This window comes from Bombus fervidus, chromosome 15 (genome assembly GCF_041682495.2).
Source record: "Bombus fervidus isolate BK054 chromosome 15, iyBomFerv1, whole genome shotgun sequence".
Lineage (NCBI taxonomy): Eukaryota > Metazoa > Arthropoda > Insecta > Hymenoptera > Apidae > Bombus > Bombus fervidus.
Window position 1 is genome coordinate 4,705,952 of NC_091531.1, and position 21,626 is coordinate 4,727,577.

At 32.4% G+C, this 21,626-nt stretch overlaps 3 protein-coding genes across 10 annotated transcripts; 1 reads left to right on the plus strand and 2 right to left on the minus strand.

The window, feature by feature from the left end:
• Positions 1 to 750: 750 nt before the first annotated feature.
• On the minus strand, positions 751 to 11,540 carry Rfx (regulatory transcription factor Rfx). Of its 4 annotated transcripts, none has more exons than XM_072018145.1 (17): positions 11,244 to 11,537; positions 8,813 to 9,123; positions 8,394 to 8,574; positions 8,063 to 8,107; positions 7,610 to 7,715; positions 7,450 to 7,549; positions 7,191 to 7,346; positions 6,819 to 6,950; positions 6,354 to 6,535; positions 5,787 to 6,257; positions 5,591 to 5,712; positions 5,422 to 5,519; positions 5,211 to 5,366; positions 4,924 to 5,126; positions 4,693 to 4,846; positions 4,561 to 4,612; positions 751 to 4,482 (listed from the first exon to the last, which is right to left on the minus strand). In XM_072018145.1, the coding sequence occupies exons 1-17, from the start codon at positions 11,251 to 11,253 to the stop codon at positions 4,439 to 4,441; spliced, it is 2,523 nt and encodes an 840-aa protein (XP_071874246.1). In that variant the 5' UTR covers positions 11,254 to 11,537; the 3' UTR covers positions 751 to 4,438. The 4 variants fall into 4 exon arrangements, with proteins under 4 accessions (XP_071874246.1, XP_071874245.1, XP_071874248.1 ...); XM_072018144.1 differs by having other exon boundaries at positions 8,394 to 8,586; positions 11,244 to 11,536; XM_072018147.1 differs by lacking the exon at positions 6,819 to 6,950 and having other exon boundaries at positions 8,394 to 8,586; positions 11,244 to 11,540.
• Positions 9,679 to 17,611, plus strand: LOC139995046 (sorting nexin-30). 4 transcript variants are annotated; one of them, XR_011801842.1, is made up of 8 exons: positions 14,569 to 14,813; positions 14,972 to 15,127; positions 15,233 to 15,343; positions 15,453 to 15,617; positions 15,693 to 15,888; positions 15,964 to 16,238; positions 16,317 to 16,735; positions 16,953 to 17,611. XR_011801842.1 is itself a non-coding variant. In XM_072018179.1 (7 exons), exons 3-7 carry the CDS (start codon positions 15,236 to 15,238, stop codon positions 16,674 to 16,676), a joined length of 1,104 nt encoding a protein of 367 aa, XP_071874280.1. In that variant the 5' UTR covers positions 9,679 to 9,695; positions 14,972 to 15,127; positions 15,233 to 15,235; the 3' UTR covers positions 16,677 to 17,611. The 4 variants fall into 4 exon arrangements, 3 of the variants coding, with proteins under 3 accessions (XP_071874280.1, XP_071874278.1, XP_071874279.1); XM_072018179.1 differs by lacking the exon at positions 14,569 to 14,813 and adding an exon at positions 9,679 to 9,695 and having other exon boundaries at positions 16,317 to 17,611; XM_072018177.1 differs by having other exon boundaries at positions 14,570 to 14,813; positions 16,317 to 17,611.
• Positions 16,757 to 21,589, minus strand: LOC139995031 (uncharacterized). 2 transcript variants are annotated; one of them, XM_072018141.1, is made up of 10 exons: positions 21,428 to 21,589; positions 20,906 to 21,024; positions 20,554 to 20,799; positions 20,329 to 20,444; positions 18,872 to 20,254; positions 18,586 to 18,795; positions 18,394 to 18,503; positions 18,105 to 18,319; positions 17,783 to 18,039; positions 16,757 to 17,718 (listed from the first exon to the last, which is right to left on the minus strand). In XM_072018141.1, exons 1-10 carry the CDS (start codon positions 21,587 to 21,589, stop codon positions 17,633 to 17,635), a joined length of 2,904 nt encoding a protein of 967 aa, XP_071874242.1. In that variant the 3' UTR covers positions 16,757 to 17,632. The 2 variants fall into 2 exon arrangements, with proteins under 2 accessions (XP_071874242.1, XP_071874241.1); XM_072018140.1 differs by having other exon boundaries at positions 20,323 to 20,444.
• Positions 21,590 to 21,626: the final 37 nt, after the last annotated feature.

Consider the following 21,626-nt stretch of genomic DNA (forward strand, 5'->3'; position numbering starts at 1 on the left):
AAAAAAGATTTAAATTTGATACATATAAATTATTTTCTATTTCAAGTATCTGCAAAACTAATAATCGAATTCTCTGAAATTAATCAATTTTATAGTAAATACAATTTGAAACAAAAGAAGCAAGATATTGCGCAATGCTGATAATAATTAGGCTGAGGATATTTACTTAAAAATTGAATAAGAAGAATAAAATTCTCGACAAATTAACAATGCTCATGGAATAAGATAGATAAAGAAAGCAGTATAGCCTGCATTAATAATGTTTATGTTGATATTACAGTATTTTATATTATAAATTACTCTTATTTATATCAATACTTACTTTTTAAAGTATACTATATACGAAATGAATAAAAACTAATTCAACTTCTTGAAATTTTGTGAAAAATTTGGAAAATTTCATTCTACCGTGCACAACGACATAAAATACAGACCGCGCGCAACATAGCGACTGACAGAGCAACTTACTTGACTCCGGGGTCTACACGTGATTCGTGCGAAACACGAGTAATTTTGAACGAGCAAAGACCTTAGTCTAACATTAATGATTATTGTATTATTTATGTTGTAGGTATTTCATTCTTTATAGTAAACATAAAAATGAAATTAGGTGGTATCCGGTTGATAGATTTCAAGTTTGTTAAGTTATCTTTATTCTTTTAAATGTCTCTCAATGAATTATTTTAATGAAAAATACTCGCCAACTAAATGACTTATGATAACATCACAAATTAGATAACAAACGCAATCTTACAAGTTTTAAACATATATTTATTATTCCATTTTTTGTGATTCGCACATTCACACAGTTCTTAGAGCTTCTTACACCTCACATAATTTATATAAATTGTTTATCATTTTGAGCTGCATTCAGTAAAAATAATCTTATTTAAGCAGTAATGAATGACACTCGACTTGTGCAAATCTGGAGGTATCAAAATATTTTCTTTAAGTTATAAGGAAAACGATACTTTTACTTTTCCTCTCTCAAGAGTATCTCTTAATTTTCTTCTTTTTCGTTTGTTCTCAGTGTTCATCTCTTAACAACGTAGTAAATCTTTTTTTCTGTCTTACAATTGGAATTATTTAAGGCCGTCTTCTTTCGCAACATAGGAAACTGTGTTAAGTTTGATCTTTTATCATCAACAACAAGACTACAATTGCTTGCACTTTGTGATAATTATGTGAAACTTACGAACAGCGATTCTACCTAAGAAGTACAAAGTACAAGCAAGTATCAATGAATACAGAACCGTGCAAAACATTTCTTTTTGAATAGTATCGTTTTTGTGTAATATAATAAAACATTTTTATTTGATTTTGATTTTTAAATGCTGCATTTTGAAAATGAATTCGTTTAACACACATTTCTATATTCAATCATACTTGCCATCATTGCATGAATTCTTATTGACAAAAAAAGAAATATAGAAATTTCTTAGAAAGCCATTCTTATGCTAAGTACACATATCATTAATTTTTACATGTATAAGCTCATTATAGTTATGGAAATATTTTATCCTTTCCTTTTGCACACAAATAATATAATGCGCAACCAATGGTCAATTTACTGTGTGATACTCAATCCCTGTTCTCGACTTAAATCTATAAAAAGTTTGACTAGTGTATATATGCAATACTTTTATACAATAAATAAATATACATATATATATATATATATTTGTATCCTGTTCTTGTTAAAACTATTTACGAACATCGCAATGTAATAGATTTGATCAGTATTTAGTACCCTTTATTATGACCTTTAACAAAGTGAATTTTATTTTGGAAGAAATCTTTTTTTTTTTGCAAAAAAAAAGTCGTTCAAATAAATTTAAAAGAAATAATCGCGATTTTTTGTTCGATACAATATTTTTATAAAATGCATACATTTCCTCTCATACATTCATTTAATTCTCTTTTCTACTCCATCACTTTGAAAAAACTTCCTAACTCTTTTTTACAAAATAAAATGCTATAAAAGAAGCCCTAAAGGAAGAGCATAACTATCTGTCCCATTCATCTTGGTCGTTTGGCCTCGATTCTTTATATAATCAAGGTATAATAAAAAAATGTTCGTTTCTTTCTTGTATGAAATAAAAGGCACCAAGTTTTGCCAAACATTTAGTTTGTTCATAGGAGTTTCTATCTTTCAATTTAATATTGAATAAGAATAGCATCCTACAATGGATTTAAACATTTATGCAATTACTCATTTCCTACATTTCGAGATACGTTCTGACAGGATTTCTCTTGGAAAATCAAGCAATTCGTATAATTTTACGTAATAATTCTCGATTTCTTGTAAAATACGTGACGTGCTTTCACAAAGTCTAATTAAACAATCTGTATAGCAATGTTTTGCAATAAAAAATACGTTTACATCATTAATTCTGTATTTGAGTAAACTCGCATGCAGGTAGTGATAATTTTGAAGATAATCTTTTAATATATTCAATATTCATTTCCGTAAATGTGCAAGCATTAATTGAAGTTTACTTCAGCGCAAGTTTCTCAAATAAAGTACTTTTGTTTTATAAATATGGAATTGTTAGAGTAATTTTCTGACATTTGGTAATAACCATAATAAGCAAGTTACTGAGAAAATATGTCAAACAGTACACATCAATTTCATTGAAACTTTGTACTTCTCTCAAAGTATATAATAGTATGTGTATATATTTGTTCATGTCACTAAATATATGAAATAAATGTATAATATGACATAAAATATGAGAAATTCAGAAATATCAAACTTTTATGGAAACAAAACATAATAATAGCTATAAGTTTTTATGAACCTACAGTGTGCAACAAATTATACTCTCTCTTTCTCTCTCTCCCTTTCTCTCAACGTATACTAAAATGCTTAGAAATGAACATATCAAATTAGAATATAAGTCTTTTGGTATCATATCGTAAGTCATAAATAATTATAGTATATCCCCATTAATTCAGCTAATTTCCACATTTAGGAAGTGGCTGTGATATATGTAATTAAATCTAATTATAATCATAAATGATGAAATCACTATGTAACACGAAATCCAATTTCTAGGCCATCAGGCTGAAATAAATAAATACAATAAATGATGAAATCATACATAAAAAAAAAGTATGTGTTTTCAACTTTTGTAACAACTTACATATTTTGACATGCTTTCATAAAATAATACATATATAACAAAAAAATATAACATGAAATTCACAATGTATACTTAAAATTTAGTTAGTTTTTACTACATAGATAAGTTACTTGAGTGTCTACAAATACAAATCATCTTCTGTAGTTAAATATATTAAAATTATGTAATAAATGCGAAGTATGTTTGAAGACACTCATTGATTTTCACTGATACAATTTGCAATTTTATGTTCTTCTTTCTCTTTCATATTAAATTTCAACAACTGTGCAATTCTCTGTCATACCATTCACATATATACATTTAATGTAAGAACTATAATGTATATTCTATCAGTAAATCAAAACGATTATATTATACCATTACATTCGCCACTTTTTTCATCGCTGTTTTGTACTATTCGTTTAAAAGTACTGAAAGAATATATATAGAGTATAACACACAGACGGCTTACAACAGAACTTTTTTACGCAGCTTGATGTATAATTAATAAATTGCATTAAAAAATATGAATGTCGGAAATTTTTAAAACTGGTATCGATTATACCATTATAGTAATCTAATTTGAATCTGCTCCAGTAGGAACAGTTATTTTTCTTACTCTTTCTTTTGACAATACCGTCGACAGGGCGGATCTTGTAAAATGTTACTCAATTATTTGTGCAAAATAGAATCCGTCGATATGAATTCTAGGAGAAAAAATTTTCTCCGTTAAAAATGCTCTCTTTCCGACTATTTTCTTTTGCACAAACTGATGTTTGTTATTTTAAGCTCACTCGACTTAATTTTTATGTAATATGCTAAAAAGTAAAGTACATTAGGTAGTACGAAGTTCAAGTTATTAGTGGTAAAGTTTAAGAATTTTCGGAATGCTCGAAAGCTTCAAAGGAAACGAAACTTATAGTCGAGTAAGCTTTCAATATTGAATACTATAAGGGCATGATAAATTCATGGTCCCATACACATTTCAAGGATGTTTCGACTAGATGATACATTAATGTACTAAACATCGTGCCAGCGATACGTTACACTTGCATCATATACTCGTATGAAACGAGATTGCATTACATATTCCTACACATTATATCACACAAACTTACTTAGATTGTATATATCCTGGGTGTTCGTTATGCAAAAATCTTCTTTGTTCAAGTCATAATACAATAAGATCTCATCTTATATAAAATTATAATTTATGGGACTAGTGTGTTAGTAGGCCTGCATGCTCTTGTGCTAACGTTCCATTCTCAGGTGCTACTGGCTTATTTTCAAAACTAAAAGACGTAGGCACGCAGTTAGCTTAATTTCATACGCTTTGGTTGACTTGTGTTTGACGCATCTAAAAAAACATTTCCAAATTACAAATTCCATGTAAATGGATAAAATTCATGAAAAATACTAAGCAAACATAACTTACCTCCATTAGAAGTGGCCCCAAACGTGCTAACTAAAGAGCAATTTTGACTTTTCTGAAAGAAAATAAAAACAGCTATTAATCCAATAATCATTAAAAATATTATATCTTACATTGTTTGACAAGAATACACACATCTCCCATTACTGCTATTGGAGTTGTCCCTGTGGCAACTGCTACTTGATGCTCAATCAAATAAAACATATACTCATCGTACAATAATCGAATTAGATGAAAAGATCCGAAACTTGCTGCGCTTCTTAAAGTAAGGTCACGAATAACCATGGAACTATTGAATGAATAATAAAATAATAATCAAGGATATAAGGAATTAATCGTAATCTTTTACATATTTGAAATAATTACCTATAAAAGGACCATTTGAGCAAAAATTGTCGAGCGGCCTTTGCAAATGTTGGCTTTTCCTCGAACGGTTTAAGAACTTGAGTCACAACGCTCTTTAACCAAATTGCCCAATCTTCCAATGAATTTTGTTGTTGTAATGTTACCTTAAAGTCTGCTTCCAGACGTTGTACCATTGCATAATCGCATTGGCACACCCACGAAGCCTGTAAAATATACATATATGCATCTTTCAGTGTTAGAAGAGGTACACTTTATATTAAATTACTAAGCCTTAATAAATTAGATACCTGTTCTTGCACATTATGAAAATCAACGCGATTCAGATCAGCTAGCATTTGATTTATTTGACTAGAATTCTGAAGCACTGCACGTGCAGCTTGAGCAAGATGATTCAACGATGTATAACGCCTTAGTGTCTGAGCAAACGCAGATACAGCAGTCAACTAAAATAAAATATTGTTAAAAAAGATATAATTCATCATTATTTTTTAGTACTACCTTTATTTGAGTCATTTCTTCAGGGCAATCAGCCATTGCTGATGTCAACCACGATTCTAGTCCTTTTGCAAAATTTCGGATAGACTGTGTTAATGAACCTGGAAATTGTACATCAATTGTTACCGTAATGATATTACTAATATATAATGGCGTGATCAATTCAACTTACTCGGTATGGGTCGCAACACATTAGGCATCAGTACTTCTACTAAATTTTGATAAAATGTATAATCAACTTTTCTTATGAAATCTTGAACTTCTGAACATTTACACATTTGATATAACTTAGTCCTAAACAAACAGTATAAAATGTCTTAAAATCTTTTTCAGAAATTTCTTTAAAAAATCGAGTATAAAAATCTTACTTTGATAAATATTTTTCTTCCTCACATTCATCACCATTATTATTGTCCTGGCTACGCCAAAATTCTCTCCAAAGGCTTTCTACAGTAGCGAACTCAAAGTTGAGAACAGCATCTAAAAAGGCTTCACAATGTTCTCTGTATATACTACGAAACGTATCAATATCCTCTAACGTGCAATCTTCCGGAAGGGACGAACCATGTCCGACTATTATTTCTGGAAATTCTGGAATAGCACCACTCGCCTCACCCAGATATTGATGATATTGTGGCGGCGAATTGTTCGAAGAAACGTTCGTATTCGAATGCGCATTGTTCTCATATGTAGTATCCTGTTTCTGGTTCACGAATTTGAATCGTTTCGTTTGCGAATTTGTACCATGCTGCTGACGCGGTGTTCCATCTTCATTTAGCATGACTAAAGGAGAACTGGGTTTAACACGAATTCCATAATAATGATACTTTGAGTTTCCCCTGTGGAAGATAATGGTGATTAAAACAAAATCATTTACAACACACAATTAAAATATAATGCAGAGTGTATTTAGAGAAAACAGTGAAGTCCTTTACCTTGTGCCCAATCGTCTGGTTCTTAAACCCAAAAAAACGGAACGTATTAATTTCCCAAAACTTGCGGCATTTACAGGATCCAGCTTATTTTCGGAACAGTGACGTAGATAATGATTGTAAAGTGTGGATCTTGGAAGAGAAACACCATCTGCTGTTTCATAATTTTCAAGCAACCAATGAACCTGATTACATAAAATTCATTATAAATTTTAGAATTATATTATTAACGAACGACACATATATAACACTATATACATAAAAAATCAGAAGATAAAATGCTAGTTCAAACTACATATAACACCCACACGTGCTAGTAATATTTATGTTAGAAAAAATCTTTCTTGCATTATTGGCAAACCAAATTAAATTTTGAGCTTGTATAAAGCACCTCTAAAGAAGCAGTTTTGCATGCTACAACAAATTAGTACAGCTAAGCTTACAAATAGAGATTATGTATCAGCTTACTGTTGCTTGGGAAACTCTAGTGGCATGCGTCATATTTGCAGCTGCTGCTGCAGCATCTTCCACGGTGACAGCAGTACTTCCTGAATTACCGCTGATCAAGTATGCCCCTCCACCCCCGCTAACCACAGTTTCCTATCAAACACCCAACATACCAATACCACATTAAATCCCAATTTCGAAAAAGTAGCTTCATTATAGATCACCATTCGCTATTTAATATTCTAGAGCAACTCCGTACAAATTTATATTATATAAAAAAAGAGTATATATATATATATATATATATATATATATATATATATATACAGAGTTTTGCAAAATAATAAAGAAATTGAAAGCAATGGGAACCATAAACATGCATTGCTATCTTACCGCATTTTCTGTCTGTGGACTAGCACGTGCAGCGGCTGCAGATATTAACGCGTGTGCTGTCGGATCCCCATCTACAACACTCTGTTGAATAAGGTAGGTCCCATTGCCCTGGGATAACAATTGTCCAGTTGTAGAATTTGAACCTTGACCAGTAACCTACATGCAATGAAATATTATTCACGATAATACTAAAAACCACACATTACGCTAGAATTACAGTTACATCTATTAATAGCAGATAAGATCTTTTATAAATTACCTGAGCGTAAGTTACTGGTGTGGTTGCTGGTGTGTAGTACTGACTGGATGCAGGAGTATACATCGCTCCTGCTTCTCCAACAGCATATACAGGGTATGTCCTATGAATGATAAATTATAAAATTTAGTAGAACGATTGAATATTATATTGATATACTTACATCTGGCCATTTGTCGGTATATACGTAGAACCATCCCCCTCAACATATTGAACATAGGTAGGATGAGAAACCGACTCGGACCCCACTGCTTCCGGTTCACCAGACACTGAAACAAACGCGATATATTTCAATATATTTATATAGACAACACTTTCACACGAATTAAGCTTCGTGAAATGCATAATATTTAGGAGTTACGCAGTTGTATCTTGCCAATTACTAGAAAAAATAGAGTGCATTTAAGTAAGCGCTTCGACTCTTAAAATAAAATTTAATATCTACACATATTTAAATTTATTTATATTTTTCTTTATTATTCATCCATATAAAAAACGTACTATAACATGCAAAATTAATTAATGCATATTAACAAATAATACATAACTTTTTTACAAGTATGTTGTACATTAGTAATGAAATAAATAATGCATGCTAATTATATTCTGCCCTCACCTACTGCCGTTGTGAGGGACGCGTAGGATGGTGAGTCACTGGTGCCTAGTGTGGTCAGAGTAGAACAGAGGTGCATGTTTTTCAGCAGCATGGAAAGGGCCAAATCTCTACTCAAACACTATAATTTTTTTTCAAACTGATCCTGATACTCACCCCTAACATATACTTATAAGGAGTCTCTCGACAACTTATCGCGATTTCCTTTTATATATATCAACGATATTTTTTAAAACCAAGTTCTCAAATTTGAACGTTTTGCAATTTTCGATTCGGCAATCGGCAATTTTGCGACTAACAGCTGAATTGACATTAACTTTGGCTCAAAACGCACCTGTTACTGTAATAAAATGCGGAGATCCACTGACAATGGTACCAGCAGACGTGGATGCAGCGTCAGAATCAACAAGAGTATGCTGACCAGAATGGGTAGTATTCACTACAACTTGTGCTGTAACATGCGCTGGAGTACCTGTTGAGCCGTTGGAAGAGTCTGCAGCTGTTTCAAGCGGATCCTGAACCAATAACTAAATTATTATTTATAGTATGCATGTTCTTATGATCAACAGTAAATTTCTATATAATAATATAAATATTTAACACAGCTTCTTCATTTCCAATAATATGAAACATATATATAATTGATAGATATAAGGTTCCATACATCATGAAAAAAATTTCTTTAAAACTTCTTTAAAAAAGGAAATCTTTTAGCAAATAGAGAATTTACTAATATTATGTAGTTGAGCAAACCTGTATAGGTTGTAGATTATTTGGACTGGAAGGATCAGGACTGGTAACAACAGTGATAAGTTGCTGTCCCCTCGTAGACTGACTCTGTGCTGCATTACCACTGCCACTGGAGCTGGAAGTAGTCACTACAACAACGCTTGGCTTAGGTTCCACCCCCACTGTTGTAGAGCTACCCCCACTGTTATTAGCTCTGGTGGATGCTGCGAGGGCATACTGGGCTCCTGTCGTAGTCATGGCAATCACTCCTTCACCTCTCTCTACTCCTACTGTATCACCACTACTGCTACCTCCCCGTTTGTGAAGAGAAGAATCTGTAGAAGTATACATATACAAATATAATAAATATCAATAACGTTCTCCAACAGACTCAGCACAGGAAGAACTGCTATAAATTCTTTCTATATGCTTATGGCTGTTCTAAAGAATGCAATCACTAAAGAAATATAATTGATTGATAAATAAAGGAAGCAAAATTACTATAAAATCTATAGATTGTTACAAATTATTCCACTTGATAAGTATTATGTACTACATTTTGGAAAGTCTTTAAATGAAAAGGAGAAAGATAAATATTTCGTAAATGAATAAAAATTTGATGTATATTTTGTTGTGTAGATGTATTATACAATGTGCAAGAATGTATTGATTATTTTTTATAGTATAACAAATACGATCGTATATAAGTATCGAAAGAATAACAATATAGTAGAGTTAATCATTTTTATTATAATAAATTTCAGAATACATATTGTATACGTTGATAGGCAGAAGCAGGGAACATAATCGAACGGTGATACCCGCGAATCGGATGTTAGTTATAGCGATAGATTAACAGACACCCTAACCTACATATAAGAAGAATCGCCTACGTAATTTCTCGCAGGTGTGTAGCATTCAATAATCTATAGATCAAAGAGAAGCCTCAAAGAGCGCTCGAATGAAACACGGCATTGTCGTTTCGACGTATGTGTAGCAAGATGTACTGGTACACCCTGTACCTGTAGGGTGACAGGTACCAAACAATGTTTCAAAGGGAAGAAAACGAAAGGGCGAGGGGTAGTGGCTAAAATGTAGCATACGCGTGGATGGACATAGAACTCTTGTCAAGGGGATTGAAAGTATCGATAGGAAAGGTCGGATCATAGGTGCAATTAGAGAGTATTAAAACTCCCTCCTGATCAATAACAATAAATTTTATAATTAGCCTACGTACCCGTGAAAAAGTTTCGATGGTACAAAAAAAATAGGATATAGAAATTTTTATTGTAAATTCTATTGAAAAAAGATATATTAATCGTTTTCTTTGCAAATATATAATATAACATAAAACTATTAAGATACTATTAATGTTATAATTAATTTAAGAAAAAATATATGAAAAATATATTATTTGATATCAGGTATTATGTTATTCTAGAAAATGGTGGTTTCATTAGAAAGCATACTGTGTATGCACCTGGCCTCTGTTATGCATGACTGCATGACTGATGCCTGAAAGTGTTCTGCAGCACACCTTATTTGTTACTTTACATTGCATGTTCCCCATATATAATATCACATATATTTATATACTTTCAAATATCTTAATATTACAAGTCTTATCTTACAAACATAATCTATAAACATATTGAACAAGAAACATTTCAGTACTTGAAATTTTAAGTTTATTGCAGCATCATTTTTAAAATAATTAGATGGCTGAAGGTAGGCTTTTTCTTTCATGCTTCAAGAAGTACATTGATAAGCCCATTTTAATTAAATGCTACACAGGGTTCCAAATATTAGATATCCCCCAGGTAGGGTGCACAATAAAATCACCAAAGCGTAATGCAATAGGGGAATATATAAAGCAAGAAATCTGCAATGATTTTCTCTGTGGGAGAAATTAATTAATCTTTGCTATAGCAAATACTTAGAAGATATACTGACCACAGAAAATATAACATTTTAAAACGAATGAAATTTTCAAATCAGAGGATTAATCTAATTGGTCCAGAGTCTTTTTCTATAAATGTCTAAACAACCAAACAATTCATAGTCTTAACAGTGTAGTGTGAACATTTTCAACAAATCCTCACATAAAAAGGCCAAACAGTAACATATGAATGTCCATAGTATGATGACTCTGCATTAAGAAATACAATTATGAAACGTGAAAAAATTCTCAGAACCATAAATCATAGTTATTTGGATAGTTCAGCTTACAACTATGAATAATCAAATTGTATCAACTGTCACTATACAAATACATATTGCAGATGATAAAATTAATAATATAGCAAAGTTTGATAAGACGCTAGTACGCTGTATGTTCGAACACGTTACGTTCTGTTTTCCGTAATCATGTTTAGAAAATTCTATGAACACGCGCACAAACAATAATAATTAAAATCGTAAGAAAGCGCGGTTCATACGTTTCTTTTTTACTCACCTGTCTTCATGAATGGCGTGTACTTTCAACACGACGCCCGGACGCACTTGCGCGACCGAACGTGTCCCCCCACGTATTTCAATCGGGCTTTTCCCGTTCAAGGAATTGCCGTACTTGTCACCCAGGAAACCACGCGGACAGCCAAGGCACCGTAGAAGTGGAAAAGCGGAGCAGCACACTCCGACAAACCTGTATATTTTGTTGTCGACGGCTGGTCGGAGTGTTGGTTGTCTGCTGCTGCGGTCGCCTTGACTACGGCATCACTGCCCGCGTCACAACCAGTACCGTACCTAATCTTCGTTTACCTTAGGGTGCTATAACTACCCTATACATATATACAAAACAACCAATACTACAAACTCCCACTATCATTTATGCTCTTTCAGAACATATCCTTTTATGTTTTTAAATTTTATTCTTTCAAATCAATGTTGTCTGATTAAGCTCACTATTTTCACTAAATATTATTAAATTCGCCCTTCGCCATTCGCTCACAGAAGTATTCGAATATCCTTAGGAACTTTTATGTATATATTATAAAAAACATTTTGAAATTTCATTATTACTATAGTGAAACGTGACTATCATGATTCATATTGGTAAAATTTGAGACGGATCTAAAAATGTACATAGAAGTTATAAGATATTTATTGAAAACATACACTTTGCAAGAATGAGCACAGTATGAACAATCAATTATTTTCTATATTAATAAGCTATAATATTTTACCAGACCATCTTTAGCACTAATTTTATGTTTAAGACTACTATTCATCCTGTATAGTAATTTTTTACTAAGTGTATGTTTGCAATAAATGTCTTGTAACTTTAATATACATTTTCAAATTGATTTCAAACTCTATAATTATAATCACAATTATTGTGTCTCATTACAGTGTTAACAAATTTTCAAAAAGTTTTATATAATGTGTATAATATATTCATAAAAAAGTTTTGTGTTCAGTGTTCGAATATTTTTGCGAGCCACTATATATATAATTAGTAAGATATAATAAGTAAATGTACTTTAGAGTAAACGAAATAGTATTCGCTTTTTTTTAACCATATTTTATTAAAGTTTCGGCCATCTTTAAGTTCAATTTGATAGACAGTGAACTTAATTAGTACTAGGTTTTGTGTATGGTACGTGATCAAGCACTTCTATCGCGACCATAGTTAAAATCATCCATAGTTACATATCCCGCAATACACAACGAATTTGGTAATTAGACTGCGGATTTTTATGTAAATTTATATTTTTGAGAATATAATTTAAAAAGTAGAATCTCAGTAAAAAATTCTTTTAACTATCAGTATTGCAGAAGGCACTATACTTTAAATATTTTATACATTTTTTCGTATTACGTGCATTTTGTGCAATTCTGCGCTTTCAAATTTCTTATAAATGCATAAAAATTCGCGTTTATTAATAGTCGATTAAAATCGAGTAAAAAATTATTCTTACAGTATAATCTTGAACCGGGTCTATAGAATTATTGATACGCGTATGAATAATGTCGCGCGTGCCCTTCTTCTACATTAACAGTCGGACTCGATTAAGTCACTAAAATCTATAACATTCGTTTAGATAAGATTTAACTCAAGGTTTTTTTCCATAGAAATCCCCTTTTCGAAAAACGGCAAATGTAACTCATAAATAGAAACTGTGTTACATAGCAGTTCGTGTATGTGTGCGCAATCGCATATCAATGCGCAGCCTATACGTGATACCGACTAACTGCATTATGACATTTGCTTTGCTCCGATGAATAATCATTTAGATTAGCCGCTGATTTTTTCTCGACTGCGTATGCAATATGTCAGAGTATCTTCAATTCATCTTAATCTGCATTTAATTCGTTTGAATCAATCGATCATACAAATACACCGCGCTTTCACGCGGCGCGCTGTTCGAAATTATCGAAGAGTGAGAGATTGTAAATAACTGACCAATCATGCACAAATGTAATTACTAGATTGCGGATTTTTATACATCTATGGGAAGTCTGATGATGCAAAAATACATCATGACGCACAATGCATATAATGTGCAAAAAAATATAAAATATCCAAAATAGGATATTTATTATAACATTTGATAGTAGATGAAACGAATTTCTATTTAAATTAGAAATTTGATTGGAATTTTATTTCTTTAGTTATGTTCATAAAAATATAAAAATGCATAAAAATCCGCAGTCTAGTAATTACTATTATCGTAACAAAAAGGAATAACCTGAATAAAATCTTCCTAAAATAACTAAATACGTTTACACCCAATGACAAAAATGTTATATTTTAAATAAACTTTCGCTGCACGCTTAACCTTCTGACAGATATAAGAAATATGCAAATGTAAAACTTACTTGACAACAAATTTTGAGATCGATAATAAATAATCGGCAATGAGGATTCTTCCGCCATCATTATGGAATATCTCTTGGAAAAAATGGAATTGTATTCGTCCTCTTCCTGCCACTCCATACTTTCGCGAAGTACACGCCAAAGTTTTAGAGTTTTAATCGCGGGAAAATCTGTCGACTGTATCCCGAGATACGGTTTCCACGGGCGTAAATTATTTGCTCTTTACTCCAGAATGTCGTAAATTTTTTCAACCACGCTTTATAACAACCGAAGATCAGATTATAGTTCTTCAATTACAGAGAGAACAATATACGATTTTTCTCTTATAAGAATCTAGTAAGAGAAAAAGTACCCATAAATTATAACACTTATAGATTGTAATGTGGAATAATGATTAATTTGATTACGTAAAAATTATTTATATTCAAAAAAGAGGATGGCCAAAAAATACCAAATTTGTGTTCTTTCAGACATCTAAAATTCTAGTCAGGCATCAGGCAAATAAAGATACAACCAATATTTTATCGAAGAAATGTCATCTGAATAAAAAAAGGATGAAATATAGCTGCAATTCTTCGTATTCAATATATTTCCTCTTGTTTTAAAAGTAAGTTATAATATAACTATAAAAAAATATTTCATGGAATATTTGGCTTAATTTGTCGCGTTTTATTGTTATTAATTAACAATTTGAGCAATATATTTTTACAAATCATTTGGAAGTTATCATCATTCGAAGCCAGAAAGTTCTAATTCGCCTCTCGAAGCACCGTCGACTTCATCTACATTTCTTACAACTTTCCCATCATATTTATTGTAAATAATTGTACTTTTATGATAGCTTAGAACTTATAGAATGATATCTTGTTAGAATTTTAGAGACCTGAAAAGATACAGATTCGTCACTTTTTGTTGACCGCCCTCCAGTTTTTAAAACATGATCAATGTGCGTATCGTATTCGTGATTGACCTAATACTGCGCATTGTGACGCAGGACGCAGTGCTGTTAAAGCTGTGTGTCTGTTGCTTGACAGTTTAAAGATGATGACCTCTTCGGAAATCGAGGTAGAGAACTTGAGTGAAAAGAATGTGGAAGATTCTGCAATTTTAGAAGTAAGCACAATGGCAGTCGGCGGTGTTATTAAGCAGGAAAGCCGCGATGTCGATTTTCTTTCGAATTGTAGCACATCCGTCGAGGGTTCTGTGGTGAGGATATAACCTGTAATATCTTTGACAGTCACTGCATTAAGACGATACAGAAATAAAAATCACGAGTTTTGCATAATATCTTACTGTATACAATTAATAGTTTTAATTATTTACGTTTAATATCGTGTTTTATTTAATGCAACTTTTATTTCCAGATAGCTTCTCCCTCCATTGACAGTTTCTCTACTCTACCAGAGCAAGAAATATCAGATTTTCAAACGGATTCTAGAGATCTACAAGTAAAAGTAGACAATCCTCAGAAGCATCTTGAAACGCTTGAAACTTATATTACTTTTCGTATAACAACAAAAGTAAGTTTTATTTAAAATTTATACATCTTATATATCTGTAGAGGATGATAGACCAGCATTGATAAAGAGCATTGATAGAATGATAAACTTTTTGCATCATTTTAGTCCATGAGACCAGAATTTGAGGAAGGAGAATACATTGTCAGGAGACGTTACAATGATTTTATTTGGTTGCGACAAAAATTAGTGGATTTATATCCTACACATATCATACCAGTGAGTCATTATACATTTTTGAACCATATTAACTCCATGTTTACTTACTTATCCCTAGGATAGTTTTACAACTTATGAGAATGATTAAATATTAATATTATTATTACAGCCAATGCCTGGAAAACATACGTTACTTGCTCAGTTAGATCGTTATTCCAAAGAATTTATCATAGCACGCATGAAGTTGTTACATGTATTTCTTAACAGAGTTGTGAATCATCCGATCCTCAGTTGTGATAAAAATCTGTACATTTTTCTGACTACTAAACCTGCGGTAAGAATATTTTTGTCTCTTATATATTTATTTCTCCAATATACTTTTGAATATTGTACTTCCATATTTTTTTAGGAATTTCTTATACATCGTAAAAATCGTGGAAATGTTCTTGTTAAAATGACTGATTCTCTGCAAAATATCGCAAGTACATATACCATGAAACAGCGTCATTTTGAATTTGAGCAAATTCGGGATTATTGTACAGCTCTTAGCGAGAAATTAGCAACTGTAGATAAAATAAATCATCGTATACATAAGGAAAGGCAAGGTATAACCAAAGATTAGTTGACCCGTTATATTAATTACTTTTTATTATGATCTCAATTAAATTATGTTTTATTAGACTACTTGCTGGAATTGCATCAGTTACATCCAATTTTCACCTTATGGGCAACTTCAGAGCCAGAATTAGCTCCCTTTCTGTTAGCTATTGCTAAAGCAATAGAATGTAATGCAGTGGCTCATCAGAAACTCTTAGAAAACGTAACGAACGAGGAACGAGAATACATTTCATATGTAGATGCAGTTAGAAATGCTTTATCCCGACGGGACTCAATGCAAATTGAATACGAAATGACCGTTGAAGAATTAGCAAAGAAAAGATTAGAGAAGGATCAGGTGCACTTTACATTTTATTTTTAAATGTAGTTATTATTAATAAATTGCGATATTTTATGATACTAATTATTCAAATAGCTAATGGGTCTTACGAGCGGTAATTCCTCAACCCAAAATTGGGGTGGATCACTTTGGAAGGCAGAATCCCGTGACGAAAAATTAGAAAGACTCGGACAGACTATTCCACGACTAGCAAAGCAAACAGAATTATTGCAAGATCGTGTAGAATGTGCAAACGAAAATCTCCGAAGTGATTTACAAAGGTGGAACGTTGAAAAGCAAATGGATTTGAAAAATATGTTAATTTCAATGGCAGATCGACAAATTCGACATTATCAGCAGTGTATGAATGCATGGGAAGAAATTCTCACTGGTTTGAAACTGGATGGAATAGGATCCGAAGTTAGCGTAGGACCACCTATCAAGATTCCCGTTTGAATTCTATAATCTTTCACTTTCATACACACAGATAGTAATTATCTTATGCATTTATAAAGGTAAGAAACTTAAAGCCATCCTTCGCCAGTAATGACAAATATTTTATTGCATTTAAGAAACTGACCTTTCCAGTTTCATCGTCGCTGCTTCAGCAAATTAAATAACTTTATCTCTCAAATCTTAAATGTTTTTTGTAGAAAGTACAATCGGTACTTATATACATTACAATACAGTGATTAGTAGCACACGTTGTGCACATTTATATATGTATTTCAGTTTTTCAGATATAAAAAAGTTTATGGTAAAATGGCTTTATAATACAACACGGTTACGCGAAGTTAACGCGAAAACGTAAATAAATGTATTTAATTCTACAAATCTAACTAGGACAAATTTTAACATAAAGAATTAATTAAGAAATATGTTGAGATATAGTTTTCCTTTGCTAATTAATTTTGGGACCAAGTACTAAATAATTTGTTACTAGTTATTCCATTTCTTTGAGACCATATACAGTACATTCATTGACAATCAGTTCTTAGTTACTTATATCTGGTAATTACCAAAGTTATCTATAATATATAAATAACCAATATATAGCGCTAGAATATAATTTACAAAGTTCAAGCAAACTGCTTGTAATATTCGTTGTATTATTATTCAGTACCTTTAATCTACGTCATTAAGTTTTGAACAATCCATTATAGCGGCACTTAACAATCAACTTATTTAGGTAGTCTCGTGAAAAAAGCACAATAAGAATCTATACAACGTGTTACATCTGTTGCTATTCACGCTTGGAATTAATAATTTTTTGAAATAGTATCATAAATGTATGGGGTATGTTTTCAATACATTCAGTATATTGTACACGCTATCTTATTGATGATGAAACTCATAGATTTGTAACACTAAATAAATTATTGTTTGCGTCATATCGTTTAATCGATAATTATTTACTCGATCGAAGAGTAATTTGGCATCGGTGTTATGTAAAATTCCACCAGGTTATCCAAATCATAAAGTCTAGTTATAGATTCGCCTAAAAAATATATCATGTATTTTTTATTTTTTAAAATAATGTTTATTTCATTTGGAACGCTTACCTGCCAAAGTCATTTCATTATGCAAAAATCGTACTGTGTGCGCATATGGTTGTTGTATTTTTTCCCTTAATTTTGGCGCTAAACGTCTGGTTGGGTTCCATAATGGACTACGAAAATTTGGAACGTTCATACAATTTGGCTTCCACGATTCGGTTTTTACTTCTTCCAATGGTAATATATCAGTTATCCTATATTGACTTGTATTAATGTTCCATGTGAATTTGCATCCCACTTCATACTGTGTTCTCTCTTGAGAGCTATATTTCACCAAAATAAGTATTTGAGGTATAATGAAAATTCTTGAACATAAACTAGTACGAACCATTGAGTTTGACTACTAATTTCACTAGCCTGTATCTTCATTATTAATAGACAGATAATATCACCACTTAACGCACACACATCTATTATTTCTATATCATAATCACTACAGTGCCAATATTTCTTTTTAAATCTCATACAAATCCAGTCTGCAATATGATGAGAGAACGTTTCAATATCAAAACTTAATTGATTTATCGAAACGCATGGTACTATCTAAAAATTCAATAATTGTTTAAATTTATCTTATCAATTGTTGAATAAAATCATTCAAATTTTAAGCATAATACCAATTTTTCAGCTTTGCTATTGCTAATCATTTGCATTTGAACATAACCAGATCCATGGACATGCATAGGAAGCACACATTGGTAACTCACATATCCTCCTGTTTCTTCATCTGTAAAATGTATATATATATGGATGCTTATGCTTGTTTTTTTTATTTTAATTACCAAAAAATAATAGAAATTATAATATACCTTCAACATCTGTAATAACTGATATCATTTCATCATCAAGTTCTATGTAACTTCTCTTGAAATGTGCAGTGCATTTTATACTAGGATACTGTAAATTTATTTTTGGAACTAATGGCGAGGAATTAACAGAATGCTTATTAGAACGATCCCTACTTATGCCTCCATTGGATAGTTGATTCTGATTCAATGGACGTAGCACATTTTTTTCCGCTAATAAATTAAAATAACGTTATTGCCTTTATCAATAAGATCGAAGTGCTCCCTCGATATGGACAATTCAGTTTACCTGAATCAATGATTAAATCATTCGACAAACCAATATCCTGAGTAACGCTGAAATCATCCGTTTCACTCTGATCGGAATCCACCCAATGCTTCTTACCGTTTGTCAGTGCAGGTGACATTGTAGGAGAGGACGATATCTGATGTATTGAACAGCCACGATGTTTGAATTGATCCCGTATATGCTTGAAAGGAACTATGTTCTCGGCATCCTCAGTTTCGTCGCAGAACTCGTACTTCTTATCAGCAAGCCTTCGTTTTCGGAATGAGCTAAGCTTTTCACAAGTCTCTTGCGCTTCGTCCGTGAATTCATACGCCTTTTCAGCTTCGAGGATAAGCTTATGCGTAGCTCTTGTTCTCGACTGCGTCGAATTCACAATGGGAGGAGGAGAATGTAAATTAGATCTTTTGCGTGGACTTGGATGACGAAAGGATCGTGACACAGGAGGTGACATTAATCGCGAAGAACATGAAGAGGATGGACTTATAGAGACCGAATGAAGAGGCGAATTAACAGAACTGACATTGCTGTCCTTTGAAGCACCAGGTTGAGGAGAATTAGAACGTTGACTGCGCGTGCTTTTATGACTAGACTCTGAATTCCGGGTTCTCAAGATGTCTGAGGGTGGCGTAAGAATTGGCGAAGACCATGTCATAGTTTTGAGATCAGAAGGAAGTCTTTGTGGCGTAGACCGTGGGGAACACGAGGGATGCTTCACTAGTGTGATCAGATCACTACCGATATTGAGTTCCTGGGACATGTCCTCACAGAAGTCCTGTAAGATTTTGTCTCTGACAGAGATCGCTTGCTGTTCGGTTCGTGAGATCGGACTACTGTTTCGACATTTACACTCGATGCTGTCGGAACACCCGCACGGCTTAACACCTACGACGTCAGCAGACTTATTTATATCACAGGCACAGTCGCTTTGATTGCTGCTTGAGGTATTTAATGAATCACGACCTAACTTATCATCTAATTTAATTGGTTCTTCTAAAAAGTCATGTTCTATACTCGACTCGCATCGCGGCGATTGATCCACCGCGCATTCGGGTGTGCCTACTTTCTCGTCAGAACTCTCATAACGTTCCACTGTCTTTGTGTAATCCAATTCTTCAACATCACTCATGTCTAACGGCACTGTGTCGGGAATTACAGTATCCTGTTTATCGCTAGACTTCTGGTTTTTTGATTTTGGAATGTCCAAGTCCACCCTGAGCACATGTAAAAAGTTGCCTGTGTTAACTACCACATGATTCCAGTAATTCAAACAGACAGTAGCACGGAACCTAGGATATGGAGAAATTACTTCATAAGTGGTATGGACAGTGAGTCCATGTTGAAGACAATTACACCGTACACAACCATCCCAGTTTGCTGCAAGCTCTGTAAAAAATCAAACAAATATTTTTTAATTTACTGCAATGTATTTTATATGTGTAATGTTATATTACCTTCACCTTCTTCTTCATAGGATGCTGCTACTTTTAAACAGTCCTTACAATTTTCAAGAGATGGTACTGTAGTTATTGTTAAGTACGCTCTATCTGTTGGTTGAAGGTGTAGCCAATTTGTACTAGAAATTTATGTTTATTAATTGCTTTTACTTACTTCATAAATTACTTAATTTATTTTGTAAATTTGAAGACTTATCTGATATATAAAATAATTAAATGAAATCTTACCAAAGACCATGTATCACTAGTTTATTCCTCTCCAGTGGCCATTGAGATATAACAATACTAAGTTCTCTGTAGATAGTGTAATTACCAAAAAGCGTGACTTCTGCAACTTTACGTGCAACATGATTTGGAGTAAAGGCCCACCAATGTAACAAGTATTTGTACAAAGAGGTAGTGCCACTCACATCCATGGTATATGTGTATGTAAGTAAAAACTGACCACATTGTGTCAATCCCATTACAATATGTCTTCAATAATAATAATTATTGTTATTACAAGATTCTCAATGAAGGAACATTTTCTCATTTTACTACATTTCCTCGTGATATAAATTTACGCATGTAATAAACATACCCTGCTTCAAGTGCTGATTTTGGGATTACATGTAATAATGGTAAATGTCTCCATGAAGGTACAGTAGCAAACAGTCTTTCTTCTGAGGCATAGTTGTGCGCTGATAAACAACCTCTGATCTGTAAAAATTAATATTTTTTTATAATACCCTCATTGTTCTTCCTCTCTAATTAACAAGTTTTAAGAGATCACTGTTGCTCTTAAATTTTTTAAATTTCTATTTCTTATAGGTATCATGTTGTCATTAATTCATTTAATTTTCAGTAGAGAACAAACAAGAGAGATTAAAAGACTTCATGAGCAAGAACAAAAGGACATTTTTTCTTGCATCCATAAAATGTTAAGCATTATGTATCATTTAACAACAAGCATACAATACCGAGGAACGACTTAAATTTTCTTCCTGGACATGTCTTAATTGTTTTCCTTTTCTTTTTCACATTATCACAAAATTTTGGCAGCTATTTGGAGTCTGTCAATTTCATTAACGCTCGTAGTAAGTTGAAGGTTAAGCAACATTACCTCTCTTAAAAATAGCTTCTGTAAGAAATGTCTTTTGCTGCGTCGATGAGACAGGCATGGTTTCTGACCTACTATCACGTATTCCGATTTTTCGGAAGTAATATCAGAGAACCATTCATAGCAACAATCTGAGGTAGTATCGGAAGACGATGCGTCCGCCATTTTTAAATAACCCTACTGAGATACTATACGCATACTC